General features: G+C 41.0%; 1 protein-coding gene across 17 annotated transcripts in view; it reads right to left on the bottom strand.

Moving 5' to 3' along the window:
* LOC121593624 (CUGBP Elav-like family member 4) overlaps positions 1-17,691 on the bottom strand; it is a 330,070-nt gene that overhangs the window by 152,707 nt on the left and 159,672 nt on the right. For 3 of the 17 annotated variants that reach the window (XM_041916160.1, XM_041916176.1, XM_041916171.1), the window contains exons 1-2: positions 2,141-2,460; positions 139-979 (exon numbers count right to left, since the gene is read on the bottom strand). The exons of 12 other annotated variants lie outside the window; for them this stretch is intronic. In XM_041916160.1, coding sequence (XP_041772094.1) covers positions 139-195 — 57 coding nt within the window. In that variant the 5' untranslated portion in view covers positions 196-979; positions 2,141-2,460. Of the gene's footprint in view, positions 1-138; positions 980-2,065; positions 2,083-2,140; positions 2,461-17,691 lie in introns of those variants that run through there. 2 more of the 17 variants (XM_041916161.1, XM_041916162.1) reach the window with 2 other exon arrangements.

Raw genomic sequence — 17,691 nt, 5'->3', positions numbered from 1 at the left:
AGAAAAGATAATAATGCTGGGATCACCGTCATCTTTCCGACATGCCAAGCTTGGGTGTTCATATTTTCTTTTCTTTCAGCAATAACGGGTAAAGCTCATAGCTACTTAACGTACGTTGTAAAAAACAGGTATACTTACAATAACTTGAGGAAAGTCAACTTTCCCTTGACGCACAACTTCTATCATGTGAACCATATGGAATGTATTGATTTCACTAGATGAACAATGGGATATGAATTCACAATTTTTGCGATCGGATATATTTCTGTTTGATTTTTCACTGCTTAGTCTCTGCTTGCGATTTTGCTTGAAGCGAGGAGCGTCAATCAAATGTATCGACAAACCCTTCTATACCAACAGCTACGCTGACGATATTGCACTGGCACAGTGAGTTGCTGCCCCGTGTACTGTACTTTGCCTATGTTCTCCAAGACGCCAATGGATGGAATGACACTGTTTTGATGGATCGATTGCACTCGGGTGAGGTGAGGCAAATAAAATGCGGGCTACTTGCTCGAACGCACAATATTGTATGGGTTTACAACAAAGATTGCATCATCTGATACAGTTTGATTTGGAATGATCACCGAGCCTGCCTAATTTCTGCTATTGAGCGCTTCTGACACTTTTCTAGCTTGGACAAATGTTTCTATGAAGATTCGACCGTACTTTGAATGGTTTAAACTTTTTGCCAAGTTTATTCTTCAATACATATGGATTTCAATTTGTTTGCTCGGTCACTTTATCACTTTCACCACTACGCAGGAATTTGATGCTTGCTTTCGCTTCACTTTTGTGTTTTTTATTTTTATTTTTCTAGTGGTAAGATGCTTCAACACAAGACGTTTTGCTATATGCACAAACACTCACACACTAAAAAAAAACACGACACACTGTATTGAGTTTTTTTATAGATGATTTGCGTGATCAATTTGCACTGCACTATCCACGGATGCTCTAAGCACAAACTTTCAAACACCTACCAATGATAGAAAGGAAACGTTAACACTCGCGATTCAGATAAGGAACGATCGAACGAGATAAGAGCCCTTGGTGTCGGTTCTCCGTAGTAAAATTCTAAATCTTAATTCTGAATAGATCAATGAAACATTTTGCTACAAAACCATTACGGTACAGAACGCGAAGTAGCACAAACAACTGCGGAATGATTGATTGATTATGTGCAGCTGATTTTATTTGAAAAAGTAAAACAACCTAAATGGTGCTATTGCGTTTGATTCTGCTGCTTTCTTTTTTTTCTTCTTCTTCAATTTGGAATCACTCCATGGGATTTACCCAATCGTGTTGTTATTTTATCCTTCCTCCGAAACAAAGAACCAAAAGCTTGTCGGATTGCAAAACCAAATGAATCACCCACGAAATGACTTAAATCTTAACGATGATTTATCTAGGCTTTTGGCAGGCTGTAGCTCCATCTGCCGTAGTCGAAGCATAGTCAGAAGTCTGATCCTGGAGCTGACGTACAAACGACAAGGAAGAAGAAAAAGCACGAAAAGAATCCAGCCTCTGATGGGTTTTCGCTCGCCAAAGACGAAGAAAAATTGCCAGTTGAAATTTATGATAAATATGCTCATCAATAAAAATAATGAGACTCGAGCGCGCGCGAGCTAACATATTGTTGGGATTTGGCTTGGACCGGGACAGAGACTTCGATGCGCTAGCGCTTGACGAAAGGGCGTTTCGGGAAATGGGATGCTTGCTGCGGATGATTCAATTTGTGTGGAAACGAACACTCCAACATCGTTTTTAGCAATGGGACGGTAAAAAGTGGAAATCAATGCTTGTTCCTTCATTCAGAGAGAGGTTGTTAAGAAACAAATTCTTCTAATGTTGAAAACTATTTTGCTAATCTTTCGGTATGAAGCCACTATGTATGTGAGGAATATTAAAGTTGCGTGAATCATTTGAACCATCAATTGTAATTATAGAATTGTCTTTCGATCGACGGTTTGTAGTAGGCACATCGTTCACTTCGATCACTAAGCCACTCGTTTGCAAACCTAAAGTTGCCACGTTGTCACGAACACATTTCACACCAACTCACAAAGTTACACGTATTGTTCTTCCCTAGCGCCTTAAAGCCCCGCGTGTAGTTGATCTAGCGTAGGGTTGTGAGTACCGTAAGTAAGATCTGCCACTGCGATCTTGCTGCGTAGTCGCTGAGTCGTATTTTTGGGGGATTTTGCGTCCACCGCCACCGAATCGCGGTCGTGCAGGCGTTGGTTGGCGCTCGTACGCTTTTTGCGTTTCGCTCCGGAAAACACAGACACAGCTTATACAGACAGATAATTAAATATAACAACAAACAACAAGTGTATATGATCACGACTTAACTATACAAAACTCAATTGTAGACTGAAATCTAATGTTTGTTTGTAAGTAGGTAGAGCAGCCGGAGGACGGATATCTGTCTTTTTTATGACCGTTGCATGGGGTAGCCGCGAGGTTCTGGCAGCAAGTACCGATGCGCGGTCGCAGCACGCTCGGGTTTTTCCTGCCACGGCTTCTGGTCGGGCCAGCAACGGAAACCCGACGGGCGGTCGGTGTTCGCTTCGTTCGCACTCTCACATACATGCAGGTGCCTGCCTGCCCTGCTTGCTGGCTCGCTCGCTCGCTCACCCACCGCTGTTGGGCTCGGAAAACTCGTTCACTTTTCCTGCCTAAGTGAGGGTGGTTCCGAACCGAGAACCGATTCTCAGACAGGATGAAAATTCCAGCGTAACTTTTTCCCCTCGATACGAGGCGAGCAAACAGCGAACCCTCGGACGGATGCGAACCAAGTCCTGTGAGCCAAGCGGAGAGCAAGTCGGCATGCATACCGAGCCTTTTTCGAGCAGTGTGAGTGCGGGTGTTTCAACGAAGGAGAATTCGAGCAGTTAACGGGCATGTCCCGAAGCGTGCGGTTTCTCCTTCGCAACACTAACACTGTGGAGCGAACGTAAACACGCGCTCGTTCGCTACCCCATCTGGCCAAACAATGTAGCTACAATGTACCAGCGCCGGTGTTCCCCGCTCGGCCCGCTTACAAACACAGACGCGAGAGGGTTGGATGTAGTGCGCAGGTGCGTCACATTCCATGCCACTACACAAGGGACGCGTGTTCGGGCACGCTGGGAAGAAACTTCGGCAAACGGCACACTGTTGATTCTCCTGCAGCTCCCGAGCGTTACATAATTTCCTGTCGTCCGCTGCGCCCGATCAGCACAATAACAACGTCCCCCTCTTCCCCTCGCTTAAGATAATGGAACCGATAAAAGGGATGCTGAATCCAGTGGTGTGGTGTGGCAGCTTCGGAACGACGGTGCACGACTACGGCGACTACGACGACGACAACGACAGCGACCACGGCACGGTGACCTATACATCTTTGTACATGTGTGCATGGCAGGCGGTTTTTCTGGCAGGGCAGCACCTTTCACTGCACACACAGAGGCGGGGTTTTCCGGCTGCGAAACATGCGCACACATACCGTACCGGAGCGGATCTCTAATCAATGTGCCTTGGCTTCCCCGCTTCGTTGCTGCTCCATGCCACTAGCATCTTCGATTGGATGGGAATCTATTTGGAGTTCAATCGAAGGCACTTGGGTTTTAGAAGGCATAATGCAATGATATGTAGCCAAAAGCGATGTTTCGGAACAATAATTTTATGTCCTTATAAATTTGCCTACCAATTCATAGTCGAAGAAGTCGTCTTTTGTGATCGACTTGGTAATCCAAAAAGGTCTGGCTTATTGTCGAGTAGACTGAGCGCACGTTTCAGTGCTACCATCGTGACATATGTTTTCTGATTTATGATCAAATGTAACAGAAATAAACAGAACAAACTGTTTTTACATAATTTATTTTAGAACTATCGTCTCGCGAACATTTTTACACAGTTGAAACCATTTTTCCATGCTGCGTGAGGTTGCAAATAACCAAGCAACGTGAAAATGGATGATGCCATAAAACCCATGTTGATCGATTATTGTTTTATAGCAAGAGAACAAATGAACTACGAGCTAGCGCTTGTTTTCCATCAGAATTCAACAATAATTCGTCATCGTACATCCTTTTTTACTTTAAATGATCCATCATATCAATAGAACTGTGCTGCACAAATGCTTTACCCGCAAAAGTAGGGTGATAATAAAAATACCCCATAGATACCGATAACGTTGACAAACAAATGTAGGCGAGGGTGAAAAATCGATACTGCTTACCCATCACATGTTTACCCTCGCCTGGCATCGAGAGCGGAAACCCCTTCGGGATTGGAGTAAGGGTGGTCTTTGAATGAGTAAAAGCAATGCTGCGTTGCAGACGGCGCCCATAATTGCCTTATCATCAGTATCATCTTGTTTTGAAAGTTTTCTTTGACATTTTTATACTTCATCTTGCTCGCTTCAACCCATTCAAAGACGCTCTGCGACCGACAATCATATATACAAAAAGAAATGCACACGCACACATATACGCATACATACTTTCCATTTCTAATGATCTATTAATCGTTCTTCCAAACAGTAAACCACTTATAGGAGAGCGTTAACATAGAAGTGTTCCCGGTGGTATTATGTTTTACCTTTTTTTTGTTGGTACCGATGAAAGACAAGAGTCACACGAGTTTGTATTCTGCCCGGTAAGACTGTTTCCCCTTTGATCCTGTGAAAGAATGCTACTACATGGTTCTACTCGCCATGCCTCACCTTCAGTTTCCCAGTTACCAGAGTACGGTTCAGGGTCGCTATGACTTCATTACGGTACAGTAGTCATTAAATAAATTAGCAAAGTTAAATTGAGGAATGCGGATGCGGCCGAGGTTTTTGGACGGGAAAAACCACCGACAACGGTGTGGTACCACACCACGCGGCAATCACGCGCGCAGTGTGCGCGCTTTCGGCAGCGCTAGCCACGCGTTTGTTGTTTGCCGTTTCCGTGTCGTCTGTCGTTTGAGCCGGCTCAATAAAACGCCAACTCAGCATCAGTTCCGCCCCCGCTACGCATTTATGCTTCATCGAAACAGTGTTACTGCCAAATAAGAGGGCAACGAGGAGAAAAGGGGGATGGTGTGTATGCGCGCGCGTGTGTGTGTGTGTGTGTGTGTGTGGATGGATGGATTTTCTCCAGTGGAAGAACAAGATTGTAATCGCTGGAGTTGAAGCTGAACAGTTCATGCAGGGCGAGCATGAGCAGGTTGTGTGCGAGAAGAAAAAAAACGGAAAAGCACTCGATCGCTGCACGCGTGGGCATATGTTTGGTGCGTTTGAATCGTAGACGAGCATGTCAAGTGTTTTGTTTAGATGATAGGGACTGAAAGTACGACAGCTTTCCATATGGTAGCGCGAGGTCTTTTTTAAATAAGATTTAATAAAAACATATTGGAGACCTTCTTTTTCTGTGTGTGTGTGTGTTTTTTTTGTTAAAAAAGTACTTAAACACAACGCAGAAAAAAAATTAAACATCGGTAAATGAGCAGCAAAAATCAATTTTCTATATCATTGTGTTCAATTTCTACATGTCATCAAAAGGTACATTCGTTTGCCAATTTTTGGTGTTTAATTTTAACATATAAACATTATTTTTTCTTCTGCTTTAGCACAACAGCCGTTGCCGGGTAAGGTCTACCTGCGCCACTTTCAGAGACCTATTGATTACCTAAAGCAGGATAGTCAGTCTTTCGTATGGTGGTACGGTCCATACAGGGTTTAAACCCATGGCAGGCGAGTTGTGCAAGTTGACGACTATACCACGAAATCGGTTTTTCGAGAATGGTTTATAACCAAAATATATAAAATATTCGAAGCAAAACAAATGGATGTTAATGAGGTCAAGGTGAGTTAATCAAGATGCAGTATAAACCGTACTTTCTAGTGCATCATGTCTCAGGTATATTTTTCTAGGTATCACTTGGTTTAAACATGATCATTATTATTAAACCTATTCAAATGTTATAACATAAAAATACATAATTAAGTTATAGCTTTGTACACAAAAATAATTATTAAAACTTTCAGACGCTTAATTTTAATGATAGAATTGCAATACAAAGGTAGTTATATGCTCAATAATTGTTAGTTTATAAAAAAACGAGTACATATAAATGTTTAATCCTCTTGATAGTACTAATCCCTTATGCTACTGTTCATCGGTTGGCATCGCAATGAAGCTGAATATCCTTGAAATAATGATCCTGTTTTCCATGGTGAAATATTCATTGAACCATATAACAGAGAGGAGATAAACAAAAAACAACTCACGCAAAACATAAAACAACTCCGAAGAGAGCCACGCACTCTTCGCAACGTCAAGAAATCGGATATTTATTAAAACAACGCAACGGTGAAAAAATAGAAGCACTTCAGGAAGGATCACTATTCAGGGTGTATATATCCGTAGGCGTCCGGCACTCGAGTGTCCTTCAGCAGGCCGTAAGGCGAATTGCGTCCATCGGATTGATAATAAGATTTCGCTTGGCGCATCGGGCTGTTATACCGCCGCTGGCATTTCGCTTCTTTTCCAAGCGGGCTTTCTTCTGTCAACATGCGACTGACCATATCCCCGTTTGGATGGTTTTAATTAGCTCCTGGAAGCTGGAACTGGAGATTCACAGTCAGGCGCGTTTCCCTTTCTATTGCATCGGAGTAGTAGAAAATGGAATCCGAGACCAATCCTGAATGAAACCGTTTGCTAAGGAACTAACAACATCGTCTTTCGTCCAGATCCTATGAAGCGTGTTTTGTATAAATAAAAAACGCCCTTGCAGCCCGTTTTGCCTTTCTTTTCTTAGTGCCTGCTTTGCGTGTAGGTTCATCTTTGTTATTTGGTGATATTGCGCCATCTGACTACTGGACAGTTCATTGTAAATTTGATCATATTTCGTCGTTTGTCGCTTCTGGCAGGTAGTAGCTTAAGATTTTCCTAAGCCCAAAAACAAAAAAAAAAAACGTTGTCAACGGGAATAGATCCAGTTTCAAACTAAATTAATTAACCATTGCCTAAAGCGTCTCTAGGACGAGATTCACGTGTATCATGGCCAACCAACCAAGCTCCAAAAGGTCCCGAAGCTTTTGGAGCCCCGAGTAGAATCAAAGGAAGTAAGTGACGCAACAGTCCAAAATGTTCATTTCAAATTCAGTCCAAATTCATTTCAAATTCAGTTCAGTCCAAATGTTCAACAGAAGCCGTCAAAAAAGCATTCAGTAGCATTTTGAATGCTTTAACTTACATCACAATCGTACGGCTTGTGTTATACAAACTTTCTTCATTATAATTTACCTCCAGGAGAACCTGTGAACTCTCTTTCTCTCGCTCTATCTGTTTGTTTGACAAATCTCCTTTTTATTATACCTACCCGTCCTAGCCACGCTAATGGTTTGGCTAGCAGAAAAATCGGGCAGGTGTCATAAATAAAAATATAATTTGATCCATACAAGTTAATTCGGCCGTGACACGCTGGCACCGAACCATGCCAGCTGCACATCGAACGCTGCCAATTCGCCGACAGCACTGATCAGCAAAATTGACAGCGGACTCCGTCGCGGTGCCCGGCGAAGATTGTACTTCTGTTTCGACGCGGCATAAGATCACGCCAGCGATATGCTTCAATATTTCCCGTTAACACATCGTTCGTTCCGGTGACTCGATTCTGTGTGACATTAAATAGGAGGAAACTCTCATCATCCTGAGCAGTCGGAGAACTGTGTTTTCGTAGGAGTGAAACCTACTGCTCGTTTTCCTCATTTTCGTTCCGCACTCTTCCACCTCCCCAGTCTCCAGCTTTTGAGACAAAAAGTGTAAGAATCTTATCGGCGATAATGATCTGGAAATGTCATAATAATTTCGTCAAAGCGTGAAATAAGAAATATTTCACCCTCAACCAGACCAGCCATGGAAACATCGTTTTCCACTGGGCAGCATAAGCATTGGCAACATTGTCTTCCCTCCGTTCTAAGGAACGGTTGAAGCGGTCATTTTCCAGCCTGCCATCCCAACTCATGTGTGGTTGTGCGTGCCTGTGTTTGTGTGTGTGTGTGAATGCCTGTGTTTTGTTGGTTGAATTTTCCACTTGGTCCTGGATTTTGTTTGTTTTGTTTTCCTTTCCCTGTCCAGACCGTAGTGAAGTAACGATGGTTGGCGGCGCTTTTATTGTGTTTATCTTTTCCACCAAATCTATGATAAACACGCGGGATTCGTCGTCGGCGTTGTACTATCTCGATGGTAGATGTTCATGTCTTCAGTTTCTTTTTTTTGCAGGAATATTTCCTTCTCTTGCTCGCACTCTCAGATTATCTCTAACGGTAGCACTTCCCATTTCACTCTGTGGTGTGTGTGTGTGTGTGTGTGTGTGTGTGTGTGTGTGTGAACCGGCGTTTTCCTCCTTTTTCCCATTTTACCCATGTTTTTTCACGATCCATCGTCATTGCACTGTTGCAGAGTTTATCGCTCGATGGCGACGAGACAAAAGTGACTTTGTTAATCCACCGTCCCCGAAATGGTCGTTCCTTCCGGCGATCGTTTGAAGTTTCGCATACTACCTCTTGCTTCGTGCAACACGTTATCTCCCTTCCTAGCTCCTGGTCTGCCACAGGATTTTCTTTGTCACTTTACCGCGCCAAACACTCATCAGACGATGGGTGGATTACCAAGCAATTGTCCCTAGTGGATGCTGGGACGGTGCGGTAGTGTTGAATCTCTCCGTAGGAAAACAAAAACAGGCATGTCATCTTTCTTTTAACCAACCGCAAGATGTAAAATTATGTGGTTTTACGAATTTCTGCGAATAAACGAACGCTCGTGGGAGTCAAAGAGAGTCTAGCGAAACCGATGGTGAGGCACGTTGTGAAATATCTTAATTACACCTACAGGGCGACAGACTTTTTTAACGGTTAGTGGTTGTTGTTTTGTGCTTGCTAACCCGTTTGATAGCGTATTAAGTTAGATTGGGGTTTTAGTGGTGCCTTTTTGTGTGGTGAAAAAACTAAATCATTCACTGTGCGTAAGCAGAATTATCCTAACTATTATTTTCATAACATTTTATGCTTCATGCTAGAATTTAGAAAAAATCATATAAAATAATTAGATAACAAATCATTATCGATATAACATGTTGTTTATTAAACTTTATGAATTCTACGTAGCTATATAACATTTGTTACACTTCAACACCTCAGTTTGAGCACATTACGCTCAAACTCAGGGGAGACATGTTCAGGCAAAGGCATGTTTTGACAAGGGAGGGAGCGGTTTTGTAGCCTAATTACGCAGATTCTGCAGGCAATGGTAAACGGCCAAGAAAGCGATGATTTTATGTTTACTATTATTATTTTTATTATAGCACGTTGTGATTTCTTTTCTTTGCTTTACGGTTTTGCTGTGCGCAGAACGAAATGAAGCGTTCACTTCTATTATTTTCACAAAGTCTTAAGGAAGCAAACATTGTGGGAAATGTCACTGTTTATACTCAGTTGTTTAGAGCCCGCCAACTGCCACGTCATGTCGATGGCGGTGATGTGCTCCAGCCTTAAGAGGTTTTATTTGCAGAGGAAACGCAATAATTGTTCATGGACGCGAGGAGTTTGAAGTACGTTGGATAAATCCCAAGTCGTCTTGAATGGGTCGTATTTTTGCAGTTGAAAAAAAAGAAACTTCGTTTAAACTTATTTTTTTATTATTTGATTATGCCTAGTAACAGCATGATTAGTATCCTGCAATTCTAAATTTCAATTCAAAGTTTAATTTGCAATAGTTAGTCTGCATATACGTTATAGGAACATAATTACAAAACTTCATCAAACACATTTTAAGGTAAAAAAGCTGTTTTCTTAGCGATAATTAAAGTAATATCCACATGTCAAGAAATTTACGTAATATTTAAAAGCGGATGCATAAAAACCCGAAAAAAATGAATTACGAAAGATCAATTACCCTGCCATCGCTTCTTTTCATCTATCAAAACAACAGCTAATGTAGTAATAGCACCATAAAATCTCAGCAAAACACAATACAGAATCATCTGTAGAAGGCCAATTTATTTTATTTAGATTTAATTTGATTCGCTTGAGTGAAATGCTATTAATCATATTTTATTCCAACAGGAGTACCTTTTCTTTCTATCCTGAATCTCGTGTTTTGATTTTTACTTGCTGCTTTAAAAGGCACATCATGCATTGGAGTGGGCAGGTAATGTAAAAAGTTTTACAACCATAGATTCATTTTCCATTCGCCCGACTTTAGACAGCTGCGTGGTTGGCTCCGATAATTCAATGGTATGATCATTTGCTAGGGAAACAGAATGACCGAAAGAACCGAGAGAGAGTGTGGTCTCAAAATGGCTGAACGGCAAGAAAACCCGAACAGTGTCAAGATCAATCGCATTGAGAAGAAAATAGAAATTATGTAAATAGTTTCATGCTGTAAAAGTCAAGTGAAGATGAAACAATCTATAAATCATTGCCCATGCGCTCGTGAAACGTGGAAGCTGTTGCGGTCGTAAGTGGTTCTTTGATCCCAGTTTGTATTCCGCTTCGTCCGTGCTTGGTAAGTGGACAAGGTGATATACAGATCCGATTCACCATCGAAAAAAAATCGTACCAGATCGTATAGCGAGTGTTGGAGGAAAAGTTTCGCCAAACAGCAATTACAAAACGTACTTACCGACGTTAAAAAGTTACTTAACGATCTTTACTTCACCACCGTTTCTTACGCTACGGATAGGTTTGCAATTTATTTCTTCAAGCCATTGCAATCATCATCATCATCATTATCAACGGCGTCCACGACTCATTTTTATGTGGCGTATTTTCATGTTCGCGAAGCGAAAATGACCATCGAGAGAATCACGCTGTAGCGAAGGAATGTAATCTTACAAGAAAAAGTTTTTTAGGCTCCATTGTCCTTTTCAATTTGGTGCAGCGCTTGGTAGTTTGCTTGCTTCTAGTAGCCAATGCACTAACGATTTTAAAGAACCTGTGAATTTGGGTAGGGTGTAAAAGGTAAGGCTGTTGAAGAATAACGACAGAAAAAGAATCTTTATCGCAAGTCTCGCTAAAATCACCTTTCGAAAATGGTTACAAATCCCCGACGCAGAAACTTTCGATACAACAAAGTACTACACCCATAAAAATGTGTTACATTGTACATTTACTTGATATCAAAATAAATTTTATGTTTTCTTACAATGTACAAGCGGACAGTTTTAAGAAAGTTGTTTATGTTGCAGCACAATTTTATCATCATGCTTCTAATTCGTTCATGTGATTTATACTAGCGTCTCACTTCTCGGGATTGTATGTAACATATAAACCAATGTTGCCATTTGAACGAATTGTCAATGAACGAATGAAACAGATAGGCACTATAGCTGTAAAATACTCCCAAAATTTAATTTTGCATCGTTTTCAATAGTTTATTTCTTGCTACTAAAATTTGACAATTTCCTCTGACTTTTATGTTCTATTGACTTTTTATGTTCTATTTGTCGTAACAGATGCTGTTGGAAATACGTCTTGCCAAATATCATTCTAATATAAAATTCGATGTTTATTTAATCGAATACATCTCGAGCAATGAACTTAAACTTTGTATAAGAGTTGAGTAAAAACCACGTTATAAATTTCAATGCACTTCAATTCCACCACCGCTGGGGATGCTAAATCATCACGGTCTGTTCATAACTTATGATCAAATATTCAGTACCGGGCTGAATTGATGACACATAAACCGTTTTCCCGAGTCAGTTTAAAAATCACGAAACCAACGCATCACAGAACCCTTGGCAAAATTGGTATCCGTCGATTGGTCGATTCTGTCCCGTTCGATCATTGTCACGTCGGGATGAAACCATTAGTAGCTGTAGTGGTTTGGGACTTATACACGGAATCGACAATTTATATATATATCTGTTCCTGAGCTCGTGTTGGCTGTGGTTGCGGGGCAGATTTTGCCATCCACCACCGGCAGTTCATCACTAGCCGGACACACATAAAGCGCACTGTGAGTCCACGGAAACCGATCATTCGTTCCGAGTATCGTTCTACCGGGTTCCCAAGGGTTTCCGCTCCAGCACACGAGTCGCCTGAGCGAATCGATAAGTAGTGACAGCAAGGCTCACAAAACCGTGCATACGTGGACACCCGGTACGCAGGGTAGGAAAAAAACATCCCGAAACAAACATAAATGGATCGAACTGTGGGAGAGAGAGAGAGAGAAAAGTGAAAACGATATGACAGTCATAATCGTCAACCATATTTTTCCGTCATCACCGGAATCCTTGTCGTTCGTGCCGGGCAGGGTGTTCCGTCTTGCAAAAGATCCTTGGATATGTAGGGTGTCAAGCCGGAAGGGGTATGTGAATTGGAATGGTTTTATGTTCTTGGGGATCGTGTTTCGCTGAACGCGGATGAAGAATTGCATTTTTGCAGGCTTGCTAAACCCATTCTAAATGATGGTGAGAGCAGGAGTAATTTTAACCATCTCCAAGAGCAAAATTTATTGATCGACAATATATTAGCGTGTGAGTGAAATGGCAATACGGTCCAAAATAAACCATACGCAACAGTAGACCAGTGTCGGAGTCATGGATATGCCACTGCTTCTCAAAAAAAAAAATGTGTAAAATTGCTTGTGTGTGAGAAACGTGTGAATCACTTTCGGCATCAACTTTCATGCCGTCGACAAAACCGCAATGCATGACTAACGGCGTGAATCAAGCAAATGCTCAACATGGTGCGAACATCACGCATCACTTTGAGAAAAATAAAAAAAACTGCTACTCCTCTGACTTTAGAGGCAATGTCATCGTTGCAATGCCGACAGTAAAAATGTGAAACACACACTCACATAGCCAAACAACACGTCTGGCAACAGAAATGCAATCGGTGTAGTGTAGCAAATCCAATCGTGCGTTTATGAGCAAAACATGTACCAACGGTAATGAAACCAATTATCGATATAAAATGTTCTTACAGCTGCAGCCCAGGGCCCATGGCGATAGCTATTGTAAAAAAGGCAGCTACAGTTTGACGCAAGCCCAAAAACGTGTCACACATCTTGGGACCAAAGCGAGTTTTACGCTTTATGGCATACGGCAAAACATGAACTAAAACGAATCGATCAATACGAAATGACGTCCAGAGGATCTTCCACACTTGTTAGCACTTTTGATCTATTTCAGTTAGTTTTAGTTAAATTGTGTTTTTAATGCAAATATTGGTTTCACGTGAACAATAACCTTTTAATAGTCGACAAAGTTTGAAATCATCGTCACGATCCGGACACTAACACGATACGATTGATATGCATTCTTATTTTATTCGAAGGAAATTTGAAAGCAATGTACTTTATAATTATCTTAGAGAAGTGGTCTCCAACCTGTGGTCTGTGGAGTTAACAAACGTGGTCCGCGAAAGAATTTATTTAAAAAAAAGCTTATTACTATACTTATCGTGCAATTTTTTTTCTTACAAGTAAGATTAAATTTTCAACATGCACGTCTAGAATAATATTTAATTATTGATGCAAAAACTTTGTATTAAGACTATAAAATGTATGCCCTCAATGGATGGACCCCGGCCAATGTATTTTCAAAGCCAAGTGGTCTGCGATCCTGAAAAGGTTGAAGAGCACTTCCTTAGAGTGTGGTTTAATATTATTTTACAGCTGTTTTTGGAATACCCAATTTGCATTATGCAATAATGCGAACAAGTTTTGACGCACAGACCATCGAAAAAAGGTTGTATTCTTTGCTTTAATGAATTATATTCATTTTAATACGTTTTAAAACAGTATTTCAAACCTCTATCTTGGACCGTTTGACAAAATATTTATGCCATAGCTGTACAAAATATAATCATTTATGAGCTGACATGATCGTATGAACGACCATTAGGCGTTTGTTAACATATTTTGTTTGTATGCATCAGGATGAAATAATTAGTATTGAAAATATCTGAGGTATGTTATTTATAGCGCTAACACGACTTCAGCCGCCAACTGTAAAGCTACGTACAAAAAAAAATAACCAATATGATGAAGACCCTCATTATTGTACAAAACAGTTTGGAACCAATTGCACTTACCAAGTAACTAGGACCATCAACTAATGCCGCAGGGTTAAATAAAAACACCACAAAAATGAATGCTCAACTTTTACTCTGCCATGCAGCCCAGCACGCCTGACGCACCAAGGGCAACCGACACTTTGCCTTGTGGCACTTAAACGTGCCTTTGTGTGAATCGAGTAGTTTTTGCTGTCTTTTGCATTTCCAATTTCCAGAAATTTTCCTTCATTTTTTTGTTCATTTCATTGACAACGGTATTATTTGAGAGATCCCACAATCATCACAAAGTGCTTGGAATAATCGTCCTAGAGGGGATGTAAAATAATTCTCGACTTTTGCTTCGCTTGCTGGAGGCTCTTTCAAATTTTTCCTAATGGTCGATTCTTCACATTCAATAGTTTACTTTCCATTTCACTTCTTTACGTCTCCATTCTTCAGGAGTAAAGAGTTGTCCTATGCTGAACCGATCCATAGAACCTAGCATCGCGATCACTTTGATTGAGAGCTTCTCCTTTTTGTATGCTTCATTTAAAAAATCGACCTCAAGGATTTCGGGCTCTACAACGTTAAAGTCCGTCTCAGTCTTTTCTAGGAGGGAAATTGGTTTTCCCAAATGCAGCACAAAAACGTAAGCAAAGCGATAAGATATTTTTGTCTGTTCCGACCGCGGTGTGCATTGGAGGATATCGGAGCGAACGACGTGTACACTTCCCAAGACGAACAAAGCCAACCAAAGCCAACCCAGCGGCCCTCAATGTTAACCCCACTCGACACAGGCAAAATATGCCATTTGCCAGCCGGTTCCTTTAGTCGTTGGAAAACGTCTCTCCGGGCTGTAAATGCTCTGCTTTCTAGAGTTAGGGCAAGATTTTCCGCACATTTACTTCGTGCCCCAGTGGTTCGATTGTCGAAACAATTACGCCTAACGAAAGCTGCTGGAAATAAACACGATCAACTTCATGCCACTACTTGTTATCTCGAGTGCTGGGCAAATTTCTAAAGCCAAGCTGGAGGGCACACATACTTTCAACAACGGATACATATGCGGTCATCAGGAAAATCTACCCTCGGACAAACAAGGCTCGACATAGCCGATGAGCGTGAAGAAAAATGCTGCTTGTTTTCTATTTCTCTTTTTTGGGCTATACGCTACAATCGTAATAGAAACCACAACAGTAATAACAAAATAATATAGATTTTAATGTCAATTTAGCAGTTTTTTCCCAATCAAGCGAATAGAACAGATGCTATAGACTAAGATGAATTTTCTCCTAGAAACATCAAATTAAGCTTTTACCTAATGAACTTTGGATTTAATATCATTCCATACACTAAATTTTGAATCACGTGACAGTGTGACTTGAAGACGAAACATGCATAATATAAATGATAAATGTATTGTGTAATTCTATCTTTTAAAATCAAAGAATTCATACCATTAGGGTATTATTATTATTGTTATTATTTATTTAATCTTCAACGGGCCGTATGGCCTAATTAAGATGTAACAATTCAATAAAAAATACATAGCAAAAACAAGATTTGCATCGCAATTCACTGCGGCCACTGCAAAAGCCGGAGACGTTCCTTGAAGCACTGAGTTGAGATGTCGAAGTCGAAGCAATCCGAGACAGTGTTGAAGACAGCCGCCATGCGGAACATAGGGTCAGACCGACCAGCACTGGATCGGGGTTGAGCGAGCCGTAGAGTTTCTCTAGACCTAAGTGTTCGGGATGGTGCATAGATATTACATACATATTAGATATTACATTACATGAAAGAATAAAATTACAGAGAAGAGTGTATATTATTTGACGCACATTTTTAACTCAGCCAGATGGGAGTTTTACTATGCTAGCTTTGTCAAGTCCTTAAACGTATATTTTATTACTACATGTCTGTTATCTGTACCTATAATGGCGCTATTGTAAAACATGCTGAAAACTAAAAAGTAAAAAGGGGCAACATACTATTAATTTAAGTTAGTACAATTACAAAAACCTGTGCTATTCAAGCCAATATTAATTCTAATTTAATCGGGTTTGGCGTATTTTAGTCTTCTCCAATCACTATTGGTACTATCACCAATATGGTTGAGTTCAAGTTACAATTCGACTTATCATATACGCAACACATTGTATGTATCCACAAATCATTTTAGTATTTACCTAAATTCTTTACTTTGCGGTTGATATCATACATTAATGAATTTCATAAATTTAAACAAACATATCCAGGTTGTTGCTAATCGGACATTTTTTCACAATTTTTATTACATATGATTTTACTAAATGAGTATGATTTCGCATTACTTTTAAAGTGTACTTTTTCGGTACCTACACCAATACATAGATAAAACACCTTACTCATCCTTTTACAACATTCACGAGGTTCATAAACATTACAGAGCACGAAATAATGCAGCCCATTCGCTGGATAAGCTGACAAGCGGTTGCAGTGCTTCCAAACGCCTTACCACCAACTCGATTCACGACGCTAGGGGTGGATATTGGTAGAAAAGCGAGAAAAATCGATATATTCAAAATAGGTGACGGGTCGTCGTCGTTGTCGCTGTCGATGGCGGGAATGGTGGCGGACTGTTTACACTAGATAGCACCCTGATGATAGTGCGGCCTGGTGCCCGCCTGCAAGGGGCGGGAGAGTTAACGTACGAGTTTACGCATCATTGGGAGAGCTATCCAACTCATTCCAAACTCTACAGACACACATACACACACACACGCATGACGATGAAATTGTAGAACGTTGATATTGTATATATTGAGACATTAAAATGGCAAAATCACACAAACGCAATGCGTCCCCACCAACTGTATGTGTATAACCTCAAGCTCATGCCTCAAGTTCTGCCCCTTTGTGTCACCCCTTCAAACACGAGACTGCCCCGACGAACGGCTTCCGACCACCAAAACGTACCCTTTGAGCCAGGCCAAGCGATTTGTTATACGAGAACCGCAAGCGTGCAACAGGGTGAGAGCATCGCTGTGCCAACTGATAGCTCGTGTGTACCATCGGAAGGGTTTTGCTAGCACGGCTGTGTGAGAGTTTGTGTAAGCATGAGTGTGTAATTATGTGTGATCCCGTTTTATGAATATGATTATTGCATGTAAACAAAACCACACATGCAAGCAGTAGAAACGCGCTACCGTTGTTGGGTTTTTTTTCGGCCCAACGACCCTTGTACAGTGGCGGTTAGCTACAATGTCTTGGTTGTATGAGTTTATGCCTTGGCGTTACATTTCAACTGCGTATTGCGTCTAGTTCAGGCTTGTGAGCACTTGGGACGATGGGCGAACCGAAACAGCCAGTCCGCTCAAGGGCAACAAGCTACAAATGATAAATGCAATTTCTATGTTAATTTTGTTTTGCCACCCGGTTTCCAGTACACAGTGCGAACAGCGAGGGCAATTTCAACAAAGAGAACGTGCAAAACTAGCAGCTTTTTCATCGTTCATGAGTGAAAACGAGGTTAAAGTTGGAAGAAGCAGCTCTCTTCTTGTGACAAGTGAATCAAAGCACACCCCTGCGAAGGGTGAACAACCGATGAGAAACTGCAAACGGTTTAAACCATGGCCGGAAAGACTGTTGATTAAATGGAAATAAATCAG

Source organism: Anopheles merus, chromosome 2L, assembly GCF_017562075.2.
Source record: "Anopheles merus strain MAF chromosome 2L, AmerM5.1, whole genome shotgun sequence".
NCBI lineage: Eukaryota > Metazoa > Arthropoda > Insecta > Diptera > Culicidae > Anopheles > Anopheles merus.
This window is presented reverse-complemented; position numbering and strand designations above follow the sequence as displayed.